The sequence below is a fragment of the Zonotrichia albicollis genome, chromosome Z, assembly GCF_047830755.1.
Source record: "Zonotrichia albicollis isolate bZonAlb1 chromosome Z, bZonAlb1.hap1, whole genome shotgun sequence".
Classification (NCBI taxonomy): Eukaryota; Metazoa; Chordata; class Aves; order Passeriformes; family Passerellidae; genus Zonotrichia; species Zonotrichia albicollis.
This window is the reverse complement of record NC_133860.1, coordinates 47,219,543-47,237,960: the sequence shown is the minus strand read 5'-3', so window position 1 is coordinate 47,237,960 and position 18,418 is coordinate 47,219,543. Positions and strand designations below refer to the sequence as shown.

Sequence of the window (18,418 nt, the reverse complement as noted above, 5' to 3'; positions counted from 1 at the left end):
GTAGAAAGAACTGTAGGGAACCGAAGGATACATTGTAAATGCAGTAGGTCACAGCAGGGTCCTAGGCCTTCTCTGTTGTTTTAATTTTGTTTGATGTGACTATTGTAAGTACGTATAAGTATCTGTTTGTTTCTTTTTTCCCTTAAGAAACTGAAAGAAAAGGTGGAGAGGGGGATGTAAAAGGGAAAAAAGATCTTGCACACAACATGTATATTTTTCTTACAAGACAGGAGGCAGAAATAGGAAAGGAGTTCACATCCCCTCCTTCTGCTAGTGAGTTTGAATTATGGCTCCTTTTTTGGTGCTCTGAATGATCTGTTAGTAAGCATAGATTTTGGTAAGTCTAAGTGCATTTAAGCAGATAAATGCATACCTAACTTTCAGTACTAGATTTGCCTCACTGAAAGCAGTAGAATGACATGCATGCTTAGATGCTCTGAAGCTTGGGGAAGGTAAATATGCTAACGTACTCCTTTGAGAACAAATGAGTAAAGGTGAAATTTCTGCTCTGGAAGACTGGTGTTGCTGACAGGAGTTGAAACAAAGTCAGAAACAGGTGTCAAGCTTATAAACTCACTTTGTAAAATGAATGCCTGCTTTCTTTACGTGTTGTTTGGGGTAGATTTTTTTCTTTTCTGTAGAAATAATATACATTACTGGTAGGATAATTCTTTGCTAGCAGAGGTGTCTCCAAGAGGAGTTAAAAAAATAAAACTGACAGCTGATATAGGGTAAGTACAAGTTACAGTCAGAATCAACAAGCCTGTCACTTTTTCCTGGTAGGTAAATCTTTGACTAAGACTTTCGTCATCTTCTATGGACTGCATGCTCATAGTATGTTAGCTACAATAAATATTTCAGTAAATGCTTTCAATTTGAATGTAATTTATGGTTGAACTTGTGTCAGGCAGACTCATTAAAAAAATTTAAAAAGTAGTAATTTGTTTATGAGAGTGGAAAGGCTGCAAAAATGGCAGCCTATGGAGCAATTTCTAGCAATTATTGCAAGTTTTTAGGAGCTCTGTTAAAGATTTTCTGTCTTAAGGAAAGTAACGCCACTTGAAGGGGATGTCAAAATTTGTAAGTAAATACATGTCACATGTTATTTACATTGTTATAGCTTGCACTAATTGCGAGGATTGTAAAGATAGATCAGTAGTCATAGAGGTATCACGTTTTTGTTTTATTTCAAGAAGAATTTTAATTACAGGTAGGTAATATTATTTTGAGGCTTCATTTTCATATATTTCCCCTACATCCTTTTTCACTATTTAGTTCACCTGTTCATTTTCAGTTTCCTCATGTTAATAAGCCAAGGCGCATACGATTATCTGACGTTCTGCTTTTTTGAGTTTCTACTTTTTTTGTTTAATTATTATTTTCATTTGGTTCTCTTTTATTTATTTTTATTTTTTCTTTTTGTTCATTTTTTTTCAATCACTTCTATCCTTCCACTCAAATCCTCCTTTAACCCACTACTGAAATTAGAGCCATCAGCTCCTCCTCAAGACATTAGTTGCACAAGCCCCAGCTCCACTAGCATTTTGGTAAGTTGGAAACCTCCACCGGTGGAAAAACAGAACGGCATTATCACTGCATACTCCATCAAGTACATTGGAATTGATGGAGAAGATGTCAAGCCCCATGAAATTTTGGGAATTTCCTCGGACAGTACCCAGTACCTTTTGGAACAGCTGGAAAAGTGGACTGAGTACCGGATCTCTGTGACTGCTCACACTGATGTTGGACCTGGCCCAGAGAGCTTAGCAGTATTGATTCGGACAGATGAAGATGGTATGTTGCCTCCACTACATCAGTTTGCACCTCTATGACTCTGTCATCTGCTGTCTTTCGTATAGGCTAACAGTAATTTTTTCTGCTCTTTTTTTTTTCCCCGAATATAACCAGATATTTTCACCCTTTGAGCTTTTTATTCAAAGACTGTTCTTTCTACACCATTGTTCTATTTGGTATTTTTGTATTTTTTAATCAGAAAATTTTTTTGCAAGTGACATGAATCTGCTGCTCCTTTGAGCCCATACGTATCCTTCTTGCACTCCTCCTTTAATGAAAAATAACTCCTAGGGAAAAAACTTCCTGCCTTTTCCTTGATTTTACAATCATTGCCATTTTTAAACAGTTATGTATATAAACTTTTTTTCGGGTCTTGGTTTTTTGGTTGTTTGTTTTTGGTTTTTTTTAGCTGCTTTCTTCTTCCATATTGTGCCTTTTGATTTGAGGTTTTTTTGGGTTGTGGTTTTTTTTTTGTTGTTTTTTTGGGTTTTGTTTTTTGATCTTGGAAAACTGATGCTCCACACATTTTCTTTTCTTCCATTCTTGAAAGTTACAGAAGACAGCCTTGTAATCAGCCTCCTTTTTATCCTGAGGAAAAAACAAACCAAACTAAAACATAGAACTTGAAAAACAAAAAAAAGGGCAACTTTTTTTTTAATCTTTTGTGGTTTTGTTATTATTATAGTATTATTATTTCAATGATTAAAATCTCTCTTTGTACTATAATGCTTTGAATCTCAAAGCATCTTCCTTGGCTTTTGTACATTTTTACATGTTTTTCTATTTCTCTAATACTCCTTTTTCTTCCATTTTTTGCATCAGTCATGTTTTTTGATCTTTTCACTGAAAGGTAGAGCAGATTTGTTGAGCATCTTCATTTGCTGAATGATTTGTATTCTTCAAAGACAACATAGTGAGTCTGCCCTTTCTTTAAAAAAGCGACAGGCATGGGTGGGACAGGTGGCTGTAATTCTCTTCTGTCCAATGATGTTGTTCCAGTTCCTAGTGGTCCTCCTCGCAAAGTCGAGGTGGAGGCTGTCAACTCCACTGCTGTTAAAGTGTCGTGGCGCTCGCCTGTACCCAATAAGCAGCACGGCCAGATACGAGGCTACCAGGTGCACTACGTGAGGATGGAGAACGGAGAGCCAAAGGGCCAGCCCATGCTGAAGGACATCATGCTGGCGGATGCACAGGTAACTGGGACACTCCCTTCTTCCCTGGGTCACAGCAAAAACATTTCGTGTACCTAAGAGTTGCCTTTCGTTGTTGAGGGTCTTTTTTCTTTCTGTTGAACAGTCTACCAGCCAGCATTTTCTGTGTCTATTTCCAAAACTTTTTTTTTAAGAACACTTGCATTTAAAGGTTCTTGGGCCAAAACAAGACACTTTCTTCTCTGTTGATCTGCAGCTAAATGCTAGGCTGTGTCATTGTTCTGATTCCGTTAAACCTTAAGAGACTTAACATGCCCTCTGAAGTTCTAAAGCATCAGGGTGATCTGATCCAGAGTTAGTGTAGTAAACTGTGCATGGCCTGATCCACCCATCTCCTATTTCAGTGTTTCAGTGGAGAGCCTAGGATCATTAGGCTCTCCTAACACTGTGTTAGTCTGTTATTACAGTGTTTCTCTGATTGCATGGAGAATCTCTCTTTCTCTCCTGTACGCAGCTTACTACACAGTTCACAGTAAATTATTGTTCTTAATGTAACTTTAGAAACCACTGAGGTGTTATACTTTCCATTATTCATATCAGGAGCTTCAATAAAATGAGGAACTTATTTGTTTTGCAATATAAATAACCACATACCTATTTGTTTGAATAGGTATGTGGTTATTTATATTGCAAAATTTCCCATCTATTTTAGAAATTATGAGAATATGAGATAATGAAAACATCCAGTTTAAAAAGCTTCTCAATCTAGGATTTTACTGATTGAGTTATTCCAGCACTATGTAAAAATTAAGATTTACAAAGCTCCTGACACTGATGGGGTCATCCTGTGGGAAACTATTATGCATTACGCGTCTCACTGCTAGCTCACGGTTTATGACTGGATTGACTGGAAATAAAAAGAAATTATTAACCTAAATCAAAGAGTAAAATCTGTTTTGTAAGCATTTTACATGGGTAAACAAATAGGGGGTTGCCTTTTTTTTACTTCAGTTTTGGTTCTGATTTCAGATTTGCAGAGACCTCTTTGGAGAATAGGTCTCTTACATCTGCATTTTGCATATGACCCTGATTGCTAAATACTGTGTCTGTTTCTGGAGGACTTTGCTGCCAGCACTTACTTTCTTATTTTGGAAAACGTGGTGTTCTTACAGTTTAAATTCAGTGGAGACAAAGATGAAAGTAGATCAGGAAGTGGGAAGGGAAGGAACATGCTGGTGTGCTTTGGTTCTCTTCTTTTTGCAAATTGTTGCTTTCAGCCTCTCTCTAGTAGGGGATTAAAATGATTGTAAACACTAGAAGGTCATTAACTGGAGACTAGATGAGATATTGCAGTCCAAATATCATAAAGGCAAAAGTTGTATTTCTTCTTTTGTCAAGTATGGCTTTGACCAGCCCACTTGCCCCTGTTTCAGGAATGATAGTTAACTCCTTTCTCTTCCCACCACTCCCTCTTGCCTGTAGTACTTCTGTGATACATGAACGGGGGTAGTGCAGGTATGAAGACATAGATGGTAAAATATCTGTGTGGTTTCAAAACTTAATGAATTAGTTTAGGAAATGGAAGTATATAGCCTGGTAACTTGTTTAAATAAATCAGGTAGCCCTTAATTCTTCCTTGGTAACTTTTAATAAAAAACTATTGTGAAATAGTACTACATGGTACAAGAGGATTCGTTACTTCTTTTATTTGTCAGTGAAAGAGAAGTAGCTGAATTTTAGGGAAAACAGAAATGAAAGTAAAATGGAATTAAAAATGCCTGGCCTGAGTTCATGACCAAATTTCATGTGATTCTACATGGATAATTCGTACTGTACATGACTTTTTCAGACATCTTTAATATTCATTTTATTATAAAGAAGAAAACTTTATCTCAACCAGGCTACAAATCTCCTTATTTCTTTTGTTTTTCCTTTCGACTTCCTTTACTGTAAATTAGTGGGAATATGATGATACTGCTAATGAACATGTAAGTACTTTTTGACTGGGCAGAAAATAATTGTGTGTTTTGGTTGAGATATTTTTTGTCTTGCTTGTTTGCTTGTAGCACTGTATGGTTTTGTTTTTGGTTATGGAGTTTTTTGGGTGCTTTCTTTGGGTGTATTTTTTTTGTTGTTTTGCAGGGTGCTTTTTTGGCATTTGCACAAATGCATGTTCCTAACATTAAGAGTTTTCTCTCATTACACCTTTTTTCTTTGTTGTTTTGTTTTGTTGTTTGTTTATTTTTTTTACCCCAGGGAGAGTAGGGTCACTGTTGCTTACCTGTTCTGGGGTTTAGCATGATGCCAAAATGTACAACACTGATTTGTGTTTTCTTCTCTTTGATGGCTGTCAGTAAATTTGCCTCGCAATTTCTTCTTCACAAGGTGATAGAAAAATAAAACAGAAGTGGTTCAGAGTTACATACCAATAGTTGTATTTTTCTGTATTCATTTTAAGATTAAATTTTTTTTTGTGTAACTGAAAGTAGAAGTCAGTTGTGCTTTCTTTTGTATAAAATAAATACATGCTATCAGGAAAGCCAGATGCACTGTTTGTGCCTAAGTAATAATGTTTGCTGTATCCAAACGACACTTTCAAACATTACATACAGCCATAGCTCTTACACCATGAAGTACTGGTTGTTTTAGATGAAACTAATGTCTTCATAAGTCTTTCTGTTTGTGGTTTTGTGATGGTTTTTTTGCCTTTTAAAGTTTAATTTTGTAGTGCCAGGTGCAGTTTTCTTATGAAAATATGAAGTCTTTCTTACTGATTTTGGTCTTACAGTTCAATTAAATTCTGAGATGGAGTCTAAGAAGTTGATCTTTTGATAGTAGATTTTTATGTGTTGTTTCATTCTATTGTTTGGGGCTTTTGTTTTTTTTTTTTACTTGGTTTTTTTTTTTTACTTTATTTTGCCCACTCATTCTGATCATTACCTAATTATTTCTATATTGCTAATAACTAACTGTAAATACAATGCTGAATTCTAATCACGTACTTACTAAGCTCATATCCACTATCTTGAAAAATACATATGCTATGAATAGTCTGGCCCATGATTTTTGTATTAACTTTTCATGGTTGTTGCATCTGAGGGATGTGTGATTGCACATTTGCTATTTATTTAGGTGTATAAATTCACCATCCCTCTGGCATCGTTGCAATATGGTGCAAGTTCATTCAGCCCTATGAACATGCAAAGGAGTAGTCCACTGGAAGCTGGAGACTCCTGGCCCATCAGTTACCTTCAAATACTGTCCTTTTATACCTACATATGAGATTTATTTATATTAGGAGTGTCAAAACTACTTCTCTTGCAGTCCCTGTAGCAGGACATAAATTTAGTACATTTCTCGTACACCATTCAGCATCGTCTGTGTGCATATACATGTGTGCGCACGCACATATGGAAAGATACACCCTTGCTCTCATATATACAGTTTGATGTTGCTGTTACTTTGCTCTAGCTAAGGAGATACTTGTTTTGTAGCTGCTGTCCTCTCAGGGCACCAGATCTTTCCCCTGACCAGAGTTTTAGTGGTTTACATAGTTTTTTAGAGCTGAAGGGCTAGTTGTTTCTGAAGTCCTTTAAGGTGTTGAGCAGTGCAGCCTATCCAGTGACACAGGTTGCAGTGAAAGTATTATGGAAGTAACAAGGCTTTTTTGTTCAGCTAAACCATATTACTTAAAAATGTGCATGTAAATGCACCCATTTCTCTTACTAGGCATTTTAAAACTATACCTGTGATATCCTGTTAATGATTAAGTTAAACTGAGTTTCTCATTTCTGCATGTGCATGTGTTTCACAGTGTCAGTAGTATTCCTCAGGCAAGGTATTTCGGAAGACTTTTTTTCGCTGTTCACACCACTGAGCCTTTGGCCTTTTGCTTTAAACTACCTGAGGTATACTGTTTGGATGTGTGCTGTCCTTTATTGCTTAAGTGAGTGAAATGTTTGGCATTATCAAGTATTTCACACAGTACAGTCTGTTGGTGCATTCACATGCTTGCTATTACTGCCAATAGCTCAAAAGTGTGATATAAATGGATTTCTAAAGGATTCTACATTCCCCTGGCAAACAATCTATTTTAAATTAATTGTTCTTATTTTATTTTCTTTCGTCTTAGGAAATGATAATTTCTGGCCTTCAGCCTGAAACCACATACTCTTTCACTGTGACAGCCTATACAACTAAAGGTGACGGAGCACGCAGCAAACCCAAACTTGTATCTACTACTGGTGCAGGTAATACTTATGCACAAATTGAGCTCTAAATGAATCCTTTGCTTTTTCTGCTACTGTTTTGTTTGAAAATCTCCTGTTGTGTGAAAAGTGTTTCTAGGACATAGGATTTTCTGTTTCAGTATTTGGACCTTCATTTATTTAGATAAAAATAGAGAAGTGACTCCCTTTATCCCTTTCTTAGTTCCTGATGAGGTCACTTTATAGTTTTTAGTAGCTCTTCCACTAAAATTGGTGTCTTCTTTGAGAGGAAAAAATTTAAATTTTTCCTCAGCTCAGAAGGATATTTGAAAACCTTGTAAAGGGCTTTCATGATCTTTGTGAAAGTAGCAGCACTGCTGCCTGTTAGTAAAAACATTGAAAGAACCCATCTGTATGAGATTTCCAACTTATCTCAGAAGAATGTAATTATTAATGCAGAGAATTGGAAAACAGAATGAAACTCCATCCTGTGAAACCCTGAAGCCTATATTGATTCAGGGGTGATTTTAGGAACAAACTGGGGCAGAATTCAGTCTGCCACCGTGTTCAGTCTCAGGTGGTGTCAAAGGCTGGATATCCTGACTGCATAACCAAGACAGCAGTTAGCACAGATGGCATAAACCAAACTGCTTTTATATGAGGAACAATTTTTTTTTCTTTTTTTAATATGTCTCTGTGGCACAGCTTAACCCAGGTTTAGTGTCATGCTTACCTACAGATGTTCACAATCTGTAGGTACTGTGTTCATTTTCAGGGTTTTGTAGCGCGGCATTAAAGATACTCTATTACAGTCACTTGCAGTACCATTACAAGTTCTCTGAATAACAACATATTGATTATGCTAATAGATAAAATTCAAAAGGTTTCTGTATTTATAGTGATTGATTCAATTTTTAAAACAATCACTGAATGCAGGACACATCTAGTATTAATATCAAAACCATCTATAAGCTTTTCTTGTTAGATCCTTGGAAAAATCTCAGTCTTGGTGGCTAGATACACAGTGCTTCATTTCAGGTCTTAGAATACATTCCAGTTATTACTCTTCGCTATTGCTGAAATATACTCTCTAACTTCTTATCTTTCCTGAATTCCCATACTCTGAGAAAAAAGGTGATATCTATTTCTGTCATGTATTGGAACTTGATTTAAGAAAAAAAGGCACTTGATCCATTACTCTTTCTTAAAGCTAAATTCCCAGTTTAATCAGTTATATAAATTCCCAGTTTAACACAGTTATATAAATTGAGATTTTATTAGTTCCTAGACATAAACATAGGTTATGGAAATATGCTTGCAAAACTTAAAGTTTCACTGCATTTAGTCCTTGTTGACTGTTCATGTATCATTCTACCAAGATCTCTGATGCTTCTACTTAAAAAAAACAGAACAAATCCTATGTCCCATATGAACTTGATTGAAGAGCAATGGAGAATCAGAGGCATGTCTATAAATGTATTCATATTTCACTGTTCTTGTTGTTTGCTTAAACCTGTGAACAAGTGATGTTTGTTCTTGGGATTAAGAGCTGGTTACCATTCTGCTCCTTCATACATTCCAGATTGTATGAAATCTCTTCACTTTGTGTTACAGCTTGCTGTGCTTGAGCTGTTTCTGTAAGAAAAATTTGTATGCAGGTTTTTGAAAAATGAGACATTCACTATAGTCAGTACCAAGAGCTTCCTGCTCACTTTCTGTGAGCATGCATCACACAAGGGAAGGAATGGTGCGTTAGCATCGGAGGACTCTAGGTCTGTAATGCAGTCTCCTCAGTCTCCATTATTTTTTTTTCCTAGAAAGGTGCTATTGGAATACTACAATAAATAAAATGAAGGATCTGCTTTCTAATCTAACATCTAAAGTTTTAATGAGATTTATTGAGATTATATCCATAAAAGATATGAAAGGAGAATAGATGTTTGAACTTTTACTAGAGAAGCTATCTGTAAAGTATTCTGTGAGACAATAAGTAACTCTTCAACTGTCCAGTTAGTGATACAAAAGTATGATTTACATTTTTAGGCAGGAAATATTCACCAAGTAAGCCTATAGTGTGGTAACTCAATTATTGGTGTAGTCACTGAACGCAGCTGATACTTTTATTCAAGAGTGTGTTTTTGTCTTATGTTCAATTTCCTTTCCTCACTGTTAAAATCAGATGGAACAAAAACTGTTACTGAACATTTCTAAATCAAAGCACTTAGTAGATTACTTGGGGCAGAAATTAAAAAATGTATGATTAACAAGACCTTGATAAAAATGAAGACTTACTAGTCAGTGATATCATACAATTTTTATGAAGATTTTAATCAGACCTTTAATTTCTGTGTCACAGTAGTTGAAGAATCTCATAGGACAATAGCTTGTCCATTACTTGTCTTTTGCTTTCAGACTGGACAGCAATCTTGAAATACAGATTTCAGCTAGAAAATGAAAGCTTATATTAAGGCAGTGGTGTGCTTTATAGCAGCTAACAGAAAACACTTATTTCAGGTAATTTGGCAAAGGCAGTTTGCATGAGCTTGTACTAGTGGTGGCAAGCCATTGCTACAGCAATATCTCCTGCAAAGGGGTGTGTGAAAGATATCTTGCTATTTTCTAATGGAAGAGGATTTCACTAGATCAGAGAATGTATTTTATTTTATTGACAATTTCATTTCTTTTACACTCATGGTAAATTTAGATTATTATCAGAAATTTCTAGACAGAGCTGTTTGGTGACACAGCTGTATGTACAACTGCACAGAATCCTGTCATTTGTCCTAAAAGACTGTAATGTTCATAAGTAAGTCATACTGAAAGTAAATGTTAACTGAAAGCTGTCTAGAAATAAAAAGAAATTTATCTGCTTTGCAACATCAGATAGGCTTTACAGTATTAAAAAAAGTGACCATTTTTATTTACTATTATAGTCACAGGGTACTTCATTGAATAAGTAAACTTTATTAGTTCCCTGATCAAAGCAAGTATTAGTTTCTTCCTTTCTCTGGAGTTATTCAGAGGTTAAAATGTCATTCTAATTGTGAAGTCTGCCACAAGTACAAAAAAACAAAAGGCAATTTATTACAAAAATAATTTAGTTATACTTTCCAATAATCTCTCCTCTAGAAAACTGAAGGGGTATTATTCTTTTTAGGTAAACTATTATTTTGTGCCAGTAATAGTTAGAATGCAGAGGAAAATATGGTCTGCAAAAGGCCTTCACAGGATTATCTTTGTTCCATAAAGACTTTCAGTTGTCATTGAGGAAATGTGAGAACTAATCAGAGGGATATTCTTTATGCAGCAGAAAATGTGGGAAAACACAAGATTCCACAATAATGCTGCCAGGTGAACTCAACATTTAAATCTAAAGAAATTTGGAAAAATTATATAAAACCTACCTATAATTCTCATGAAATTAGAAGAAATGTCATGACTTATGGCAGATGTAATGAGGAAAGAGCTGACTAAATGCAGAATTTTCTTCAAGGCATGCTGTTCTTCCCTCCTTATTCCTAATTCTTTATGCAATGGTAGTTAGACCTTCTGACAATAACAATCTGATTTGCTGGCTGCCTGAGAACTGAAGATAAGTAATAAAACCTATTGAAGTGTTTAAATACAGGAACCAGAGCTCACAGTGCAGCAGTTACATTCACATGGGAAGGCTTCGAATGCAGATGAAACTAATTAGTCTTTGTTGAAGACTGGGTTGCCATTGCAGTACTACTCCCAAAACTATTCTGGTCTCTTGACCTGTCAAGCATTGGTACTGAATGAGCACCAGATTTCTAAATAGTTATGGATATGTTTCATTACCAAATAAATCACTATAATAGAAAAAGACTTTTTTGAAATGGAGGTATTGATGAAAGTAAAACAGAAGTGTATACAAATGGATATGATTAACTTAAAATTCATGAATCAATTAAATAGAACCAGTAAATGAGAATTCATATTGGGACTCCAAAAATGTACACTATATAAATTCTATAATGGTATTTCTCACTTGATTAAGATTCACTCCTCTCTGGACTGACTCAGTTCAATTCCTCCTCAGTGTCCATATCACTGGACTCATACCAGTCTGAACTTCTCTAAAAGACAAATCACCAGTTAGACCAATGGGTCCCAATTAAGTTTGTGACTGAATGTAGTGTATAGTTTAAGAAAAACTACCAATTTGGCCTTCTTCAAAAGAAATCCAGTTCATGTGCACAAAAACCATGCTGTAAAATAAATAATATGTGATAAGCCATGCTGTAAAATATTAAATTCCAAAGTGCATTACCTATCCACACTGAAAGGGTGGAGACAGAAGTGATTTATATATGGAAACTAGAATGACTGGGTTTTGTCCTGTGTAGTAATGATTTTGAGGGCAAGTTTGTTTTGACTTTCTGACTTCTACTACATTTTTACTCTTAATGAAAAAGTTATGTTAACTTATCTAGAAACTTGTTACTTCTTCTTTAATTATTTTCCCATTTACAGGAAATGTGCCTTGGATTAAGTACATGAAAACTTATGACAGTACTTTTTTTTTTTTTTTTTTTTTTTTGCAAACAAGGATTTTTGAGACAGGACCATTCATAAGACGTTTGTTGGAAGTTTACTTCTTGATTTGTGTTCCTAGATCCTGTGCCTCTGAATATACTCTGTATTTAGAAATTATGGTAAGGGAAGAAGACAATAGCAGTAAATGTCTCTACTGTTGCAGTTCCTTATACTGTATTACTAAATAGTGCAGGAGCCAGATACTATTTCTTCATTAGGACAGTAATATGTGGAACTGAGAGTGAGGAAAGAGTAAACATATCCCTATTCCTGCTAAAAAAAACTATCTTCAAGAATTGTAGGTGCACTTGTGTTTATATCTATCCTCTTTAAATAACATTGTGCTGCAGTTCCAGGCAAACCTCGGCTTGTGATAAGCCACACACAGATGAACACGGCTCTAATTCAGTGGCATCCTCCAGTGGAAACTTTTGGCCCGCTGCAGGGTTATCGCCTCAAGTTTGGCCGCAAAGACGTGGATACCTTAACGACCATGGAGTTCTCAGAGAAGGAAGATCACTTCACGGCCACAGATATTCACAAAGGAGCTTCTTATGTCTTCAGGCTCTCAGCTAGAAATAAAGTGGGCTTTGGGGAGGAGATGGTTAAAGAGATTTCTGTTCCTGAAGAGGTACCCAGTGGATTTCCCCAAAATCTCCACTCCGAAAGCTCTACTTCTACATCAGTCCAATTAACTTGGCAGATGCCACTCTTGGCAGAAAGAAATGGCATTATCACCAAGTATACCATCTTGTACAGAGATATCAATGTTGCTTACCAGCCAGTTGAACTCCCTGTTGTTCCTGCTGATACCACTATGACACTTTCTGGCCTAAAACCAGATACCACTTATGATGTAAAAGTACGTGCCCACACAAGCAAAGGGCCGGGTCCATATAGTCCAAGTGTCCAGTTCAGGACACTACCCGTGGATCAAGGTAGGATTTGTCTGCTTATGGCGTTGACCTTTAAAGGAGTGTCGGTCTTTGGATATCAGTGTATTTGAAGGTATAAAAAAAAACTGACTGGCCCATTCATAAAAATAGGTTCATCAAACACAAAAGGTAAAGTATGTAAATCTTAATATGTTTTGGATGCCTTAGAATTCAGTTGTCCCTTGCCAAGCAAGTTCTGGCTAACTTCTTCACAACATTTTCAGGTAAGGAAAATGTGTGTATTGAGTTGCACTGGATAAGAGTGAGAACAAGTTTAAGTGTGATATTTAAATATGAACAAACAGGTAGGAGAATTGAATTCTTTGGGATTTTTGACCTAAATGGAAACCTAATGACCTAATACTCCCAAGGAACAGTGGAAAAATGAGAAGATCTAAGCTCCAAGATGTTGTTTATATACATTGTTTCTTTTTTTCCAGCAGTGTTTGCAAAAAATTTTCATGTTAAAGCAGTAATGAAGACTTCTGTTTTACTGTCCTGGGAAATTCCAGAAAACTACAATTCAGCTTTGCCTTTCAAAGTAAGTTACTTTCCATTTGTACAAGAGAAAATGACAGACACTAGACAATGTATTTACCTGATAAATTAGCTTACTGAACATGAATCGTGAATATGTATTGGGGGTATCGTTGTTTCTAAGATGGCTAATTTTTCATTCACCACTACAGTATTTAAAAAAAAACCAATGAAACAAAATAATTTTTTCTTATTTTTTCTAGTCCTTTCAATAAAGAATGCAGTAGAGTACCATTTTGGGTTTTGCCTCCTCAGTGTACAACAGCATGTTTTTGATTTGCAATTCTTTTACTCCACTAGCTATAGTTTTATCTGGATACAGAGACTCAGAGTAACATGCAGTCTTGCCTGGAATTTCTTCTGCTTCATTCTTAATCACTTGTGTCATCTCAGGCAGTGGCAAGTGAAGAACAGTATTTTAGGAACTAAATGGTACAAAAACCTTTCTAAATAAGGAGTGTGAATGAAACAACCAAGATACTTTTAACAAGAGTACCTTGCTATAAATTCTGGGTTCAAGAAAAGCTGCTTACTTTGAAAAAGTGAAATTGGACTTCAGGAGTGTTTACATTGCTTTATATTAATGTAGTACTTTTTTTTTCCCCTGGAATTGAGAAGCTTACTTTTGGTAGTGAATTCCGTTCTGCTTTACACCCTAAAATACCCAAAAAATTTTAAATTTATTTATTATTTAAATTTATAGGTAGGTTGATTCCTGAATTCAGTGTGACCTCTCCTAATAACCAAAACTACTTTTGTATATTAACTTAGATCCTTTATGATGATGGGAAAATGGAGGTTGATGGACGTGCCACTCAAAAGCTGATCACAAACTTGAAGCCAGAGACATCATACTCATTTGTCCTGACAAACAGAGGGAATAGTGCTGGGGGTCTTCAGCACAGAGTAACCGCAAAGACTGCCCCAGACGTGCTTCGCACAAAGCCAGTCTTCATTGGGAAGACCAACTTGGATGGCATGATAACTGTGGAACTTCCAGAAGTACCCTCAAATGAGAATATAAAGTGAGTGAATCAATGACATACCATTGCTTTTAGCTCCAGAGAGATGATCGTTGTAACTTGATGTTCAACCATGGCTTTATTCTTTATAACAGTACAGAGACTACAGTGCTCTGCAGTAGTATTTGACCTAATATCAGTGTAATGTTTGATGTAGTGAACTGGGAGGTGCTGTTGACTCTCTCAAAGGGCGAGAGGCCTTACAGAAGGATGCAGATAGATTGGAACACTGGGCAGTCATGAGTGGCATGAAAATTAAGAGCAAATGTCAAATTCTGTTGTAAGGGTCCTTGAGTACATTCAACAGGGGGCAACAAAGCTGATAGGATGACTGAAAGGAATGTCCTGTAAGGAGCTGCTAAGGTTTTTGAGCTTGTCTGGTTTGGAAAAAAGAAGGCTAAGGGCTGACCTACTCTCTGCAACTTCCTGAGGGGGGTGAGGGGGGGAAGTAAAGAGGGAGCTGCTGATCTCTTCTTGCTGAGATCCACTTATAGAACATGAGGCAATGCCTCAGAGCTGCATCAGGGGAGCTGCATCAGATGTATTAGGAAGCATTTGTTTACTATGAGTGTTTTCAACCTGGCAGAGGCTTCCTAGTCAGGTGGTTGATGTCCCAAGCATGTCAGTGTTTAAGAGGTATTTGGATGATGCTCTAGTTTGTTTTAACTTTTGGTCACCCCTGAAGGGGTGAGGTAATGGGAACAGATGATCACTGTATGTCAGTTCCAAGTAGAACGCTTAAGTTTGTCTCATAGCGACGTATGTAGGACTTGTATAAGGACAGATTGTGCTTCAGTTTGCTGATTTTTCTTGCAGTACTTTTGTGTTTCATCATGGACTGCAAAATCAGGGATGCAGAAAACCAGTTTTATTTTGAACAGTATATCATCTCAAAAAAAGTAGATACCCATCAATGCATAACTACCCTGCTGTAGCTCCTTGATGTAGTCAGACTGCATCATTCAAGAATTATATTGAGTTTTAAAGAATTGATACTGCACTTAAACTCCTTCAGATTAATTATTTCTGATAGTTTTTATCAGGATAAAAATACTTGCCCTTTCCACTTGTCTCAGAATGAAAACGAGATTTTGCTACAATAAGTTGGAAGTTTTCCAGAGGTTACATAGATTTTGGAAGGGAACAGGTGGTGTTGAAATTTAAACAGAAACAGGACTAAAGATCTGAGAGCACATGGTCAGCAGGGATTAGAAAGGTTAGACAATAAAGATTTGCCAGGAAAACATGAAGCATGAAACAATCAATAAGTGTTATTGCTCTGCTTATAGTGATTCTTGTTGATCTGTAAGGTTCCCATATATAATGTAAAGGAAATGGGGAGGAAAATGAGCTGGTCACTAAATGATGGGAATTCAACTTTGTCTCCCTGGTGGATTTTTACAGCTTTCTAGAAAGCTGCCCCCTTTTTCATTACTGACTGAAGATTTTGAGGCAGGTAAGGTCAAGAAATAAATGACTTTGAAACATTAAAAGGATGAAAAACTGAAAAATGTAGTCATTATCATTAGATTGAGTAAGATGCGGTCAGTAACAAATGCAGCTAAGGAAGACTGAAGATGGAATGAGTCAAAAAAGATTTATGAGGCAGAGCATTCACAGAGAGAAAAATGTGCAGGATAGCTGATCTAACAGCAGCAGAAGATAGCACTGGAATGAAAGACAATTCCCTTCTTTTTATATAGTGTAAAAAAGTTAAAAAGGCTGAGTGACATCAGAAAAGGTATATTTAATCTATATGGTCCAACTGCCAATTTTGCAAATAATGTATCTCCTATTTTTGCATCTATTTTCTAAGATTTGATCAGGCTTGATAAAGTAAAACACAACAACGAAGACTGACTTGACCCTTGGAGCAAGCATACCAAAGCAAGTACATACTGAACAGTAAGCCTGACCTGATGCTTGCCCCAATAAAATAAGTAAGATTATTCTGCATTAGTCTTTATATGGGAAGAACAATTTCATGTATTAGTCATGTTGACATTTTTAGACATGCTGCTCCTCTGTTGGTACATTATATGCTGAGGATTGTCCCTAGCTTACAATGAAGTACTGAGAATTTTTGAATAATTCTAATTACACACAAAGTGAAACAGGTAATAGTTTGCTCTAATGCAGAATAGGTAATGAGATTGAGGGTAATATTATAAAAGCCTTTGTAATATTTATAATTAAAGAAGGTATTATTTATCAACGTTTGATGGTGATACAGGATAGAAATTGGTGCAGAGCTCACCTTATGATTAGTAAAATTATCTCTTTTGCTCATCTCAAGGGAGCAAGTTCTTAATTTTTCTTTCTCTTAGTAATTTGGGCTATTTCCAAAGCAATTTTTATGCGTAAAGGACAGTTCATGTTTCTCTGAATCTCTTACATCTTTGAAAAGTCTTAAGTAAAAACAGAGTTTTGTGGAAGACTTTGGCCTCTCAAATACTCAGTAGATAGAACAAGATCCAAATAAACCCTTTATTTCTCACCTTCCTACCTCCTCTCTCCCAGGAAAACCTCCAACCAAAAAACAAACAAGCAAATAAGAAAGTAAACTATAAGACATGTTTTTCAGGAGATGCTACATTTTGTGCAATTCACTGAAAATCACAGAACTTTATTATCCCTCACAATTTGCAGCACTGCGTATTAGTGTGAAAATTTTCATTTTTGTGCTTACTATTTATCTGCTTATTCTTTCAGTTTAAACTACTCTGTGTGTGCTGGAAGTCTTATTAGATTTTCAGAGTTAAAAGAGGGAGAGTTTCATGAGGGAAGTGAAAAAGAGTGGGAAAGTTACAATTATGTGCTGGATGTTCTTCGATTGAAAAGAAAAATGTATGACTCCTCTGTTAGCTTAAAAAATAAAAAGATGAAGAAAAAGAAGGGGATAAGTATGTGCCTTTGATGTTTGAAAGTTTTCATTTCTTTATGTCTTGATTCTTAGACATCTGTTAAAGAAAGGGTATGTCAGTCAGTGTTTACTAGGATTTAAAATTCAAAGTATTTTTAATAGACAAATGCAGGTTTAAAACCTGGGGTCAACCAGCCTTACAGTTTTTAATATTTTTAAAAGATTATTTATAATATCGTCACTATGAGAATGCATGCCACAGATGTTTTTTGAAATACTGGAATACAGCAAGTGGACACTAGTTTAAAATCTATAGGCAACACTGCTTTCCAGTGCTCCTGTTGGAGCTTAGCATTTCCACTGAAAATTTCCTCAAATTTCTTAACACAAGTATTAGCGAATACACATACTCTCTAAAACCTATGGTTTTGTTACATTTCTTTTATGGGAAAGAGATTTAAATAAGAAGAGATCATTAAAATGGATCAATGGCTTGCAATGGTATGGTAAAAATGATAGTTTAGTGTTGGCTTAGACTGAGATGGGTTTGAGCCAGCATTTTGGCAGCTCCTTTTCTGTAGACTCTTCATTAATTACTTAGGATTTTCAGCTGCATTTCATGAGTAAAATTAATAGTTTTGCAGAAGGTTGAATGGGTTGTAAAAAAAAAAAAAAAGCAGACTGGAAAAGGAGATGGCCCATGAGACACTAAAATTATCTTCCATAATGAGACCCAGAAATACCTTAATAAGCTTTTGTTACTAGAAACAAAGAAAATGTTTCTTTCCCTCTCCCCTGATATGGAGGGAGCTTGGCTTTGTGACAAGTGTGTTTATCAAGAAGACATATACTACCCTGAATGTCCTGCTGCTGTGATTCCACTGCTTCTTCCCTCACATTAAAGTGAAGTTATGGATCTGCCTGACACATATGCAGGCTTTGTGAAGTAAGCAATAAAAGTAGCAGATCTCCATCACACTAGAAAATACAATTTACTAGTCTCCATGGGTGGGGAGGAAGAAAATATTATTAGGAAAATACTGAGCAAAACTGATATATATAATTTGCAAATCCTAGATATAAAGAGAGTATGTATCAAGCTCTCTTAACTATGACTGTGAACAGGATACTTATGTAGATAGAGCTAATGGCATTTGATTGTCAAAAGGAAAGAGAGTATGGGTGCAGTGTATGTCCTCTTTGCTTTCTTTTCCCTTTATTATGGTATTGGCATTAAAAAATAAATTTTTTAAACCTACTATTTTGATTATACATTAAAATGGGAGAAGATAGGTTGGTAATTGAGATTTAAATATATGGTAATATATTTCAATTTAGGGCTTTGGGG

At 35.8% G+C, this 18,418-nt stretch overlaps 1 protein-coding gene across 50 annotated transcripts in view; it reads left to right on the top strand.

Moving 5' to 3' along the window:
* Nucleotides 1-18,418, top strand: part of PTPRD (protein tyrosine phosphatase receptor type D) — a 1,168,317-nt gene that overhangs the window by 1,044,957 nt on the left and 104,942 nt on the right. For 18 of the 50 annotated variants that reach the window (XM_074533114.1, XM_074533134.1, XM_074533129.1 and 15 more), the window contains 7 exons: nucleotides 1,489-1,794; nucleotides 2,794-2,987; nucleotides 4,904-4,933; nucleotides 7,078-7,195; nucleotides 12,064-12,651; nucleotides 13,089-13,189; nucleotides 13,957-14,210. In XM_074533114.1, the coding sequence (XP_074389215.1) occupies nucleotides 1,489-1,794; nucleotides 2,794-2,987; nucleotides 4,904-4,933; nucleotides 7,078-7,195; nucleotides 12,064-12,651; nucleotides 13,089-13,189; nucleotides 13,957-14,210 (1,591 nt within the window). The remainder of the gene's footprint in view (nucleotides 1-1,488; nucleotides 1,795-2,793; nucleotides 2,988-4,903; nucleotides 4,934-7,077; nucleotides 7,196-12,063; nucleotides 12,652-13,088; nucleotides 13,190-13,956; nucleotides 14,211-18,418) is intronic. The other 32 variants (XM_074533142.1, XM_074533130.1, XM_074533133.1 and 29 more) reach the window with 8 other exon arrangements.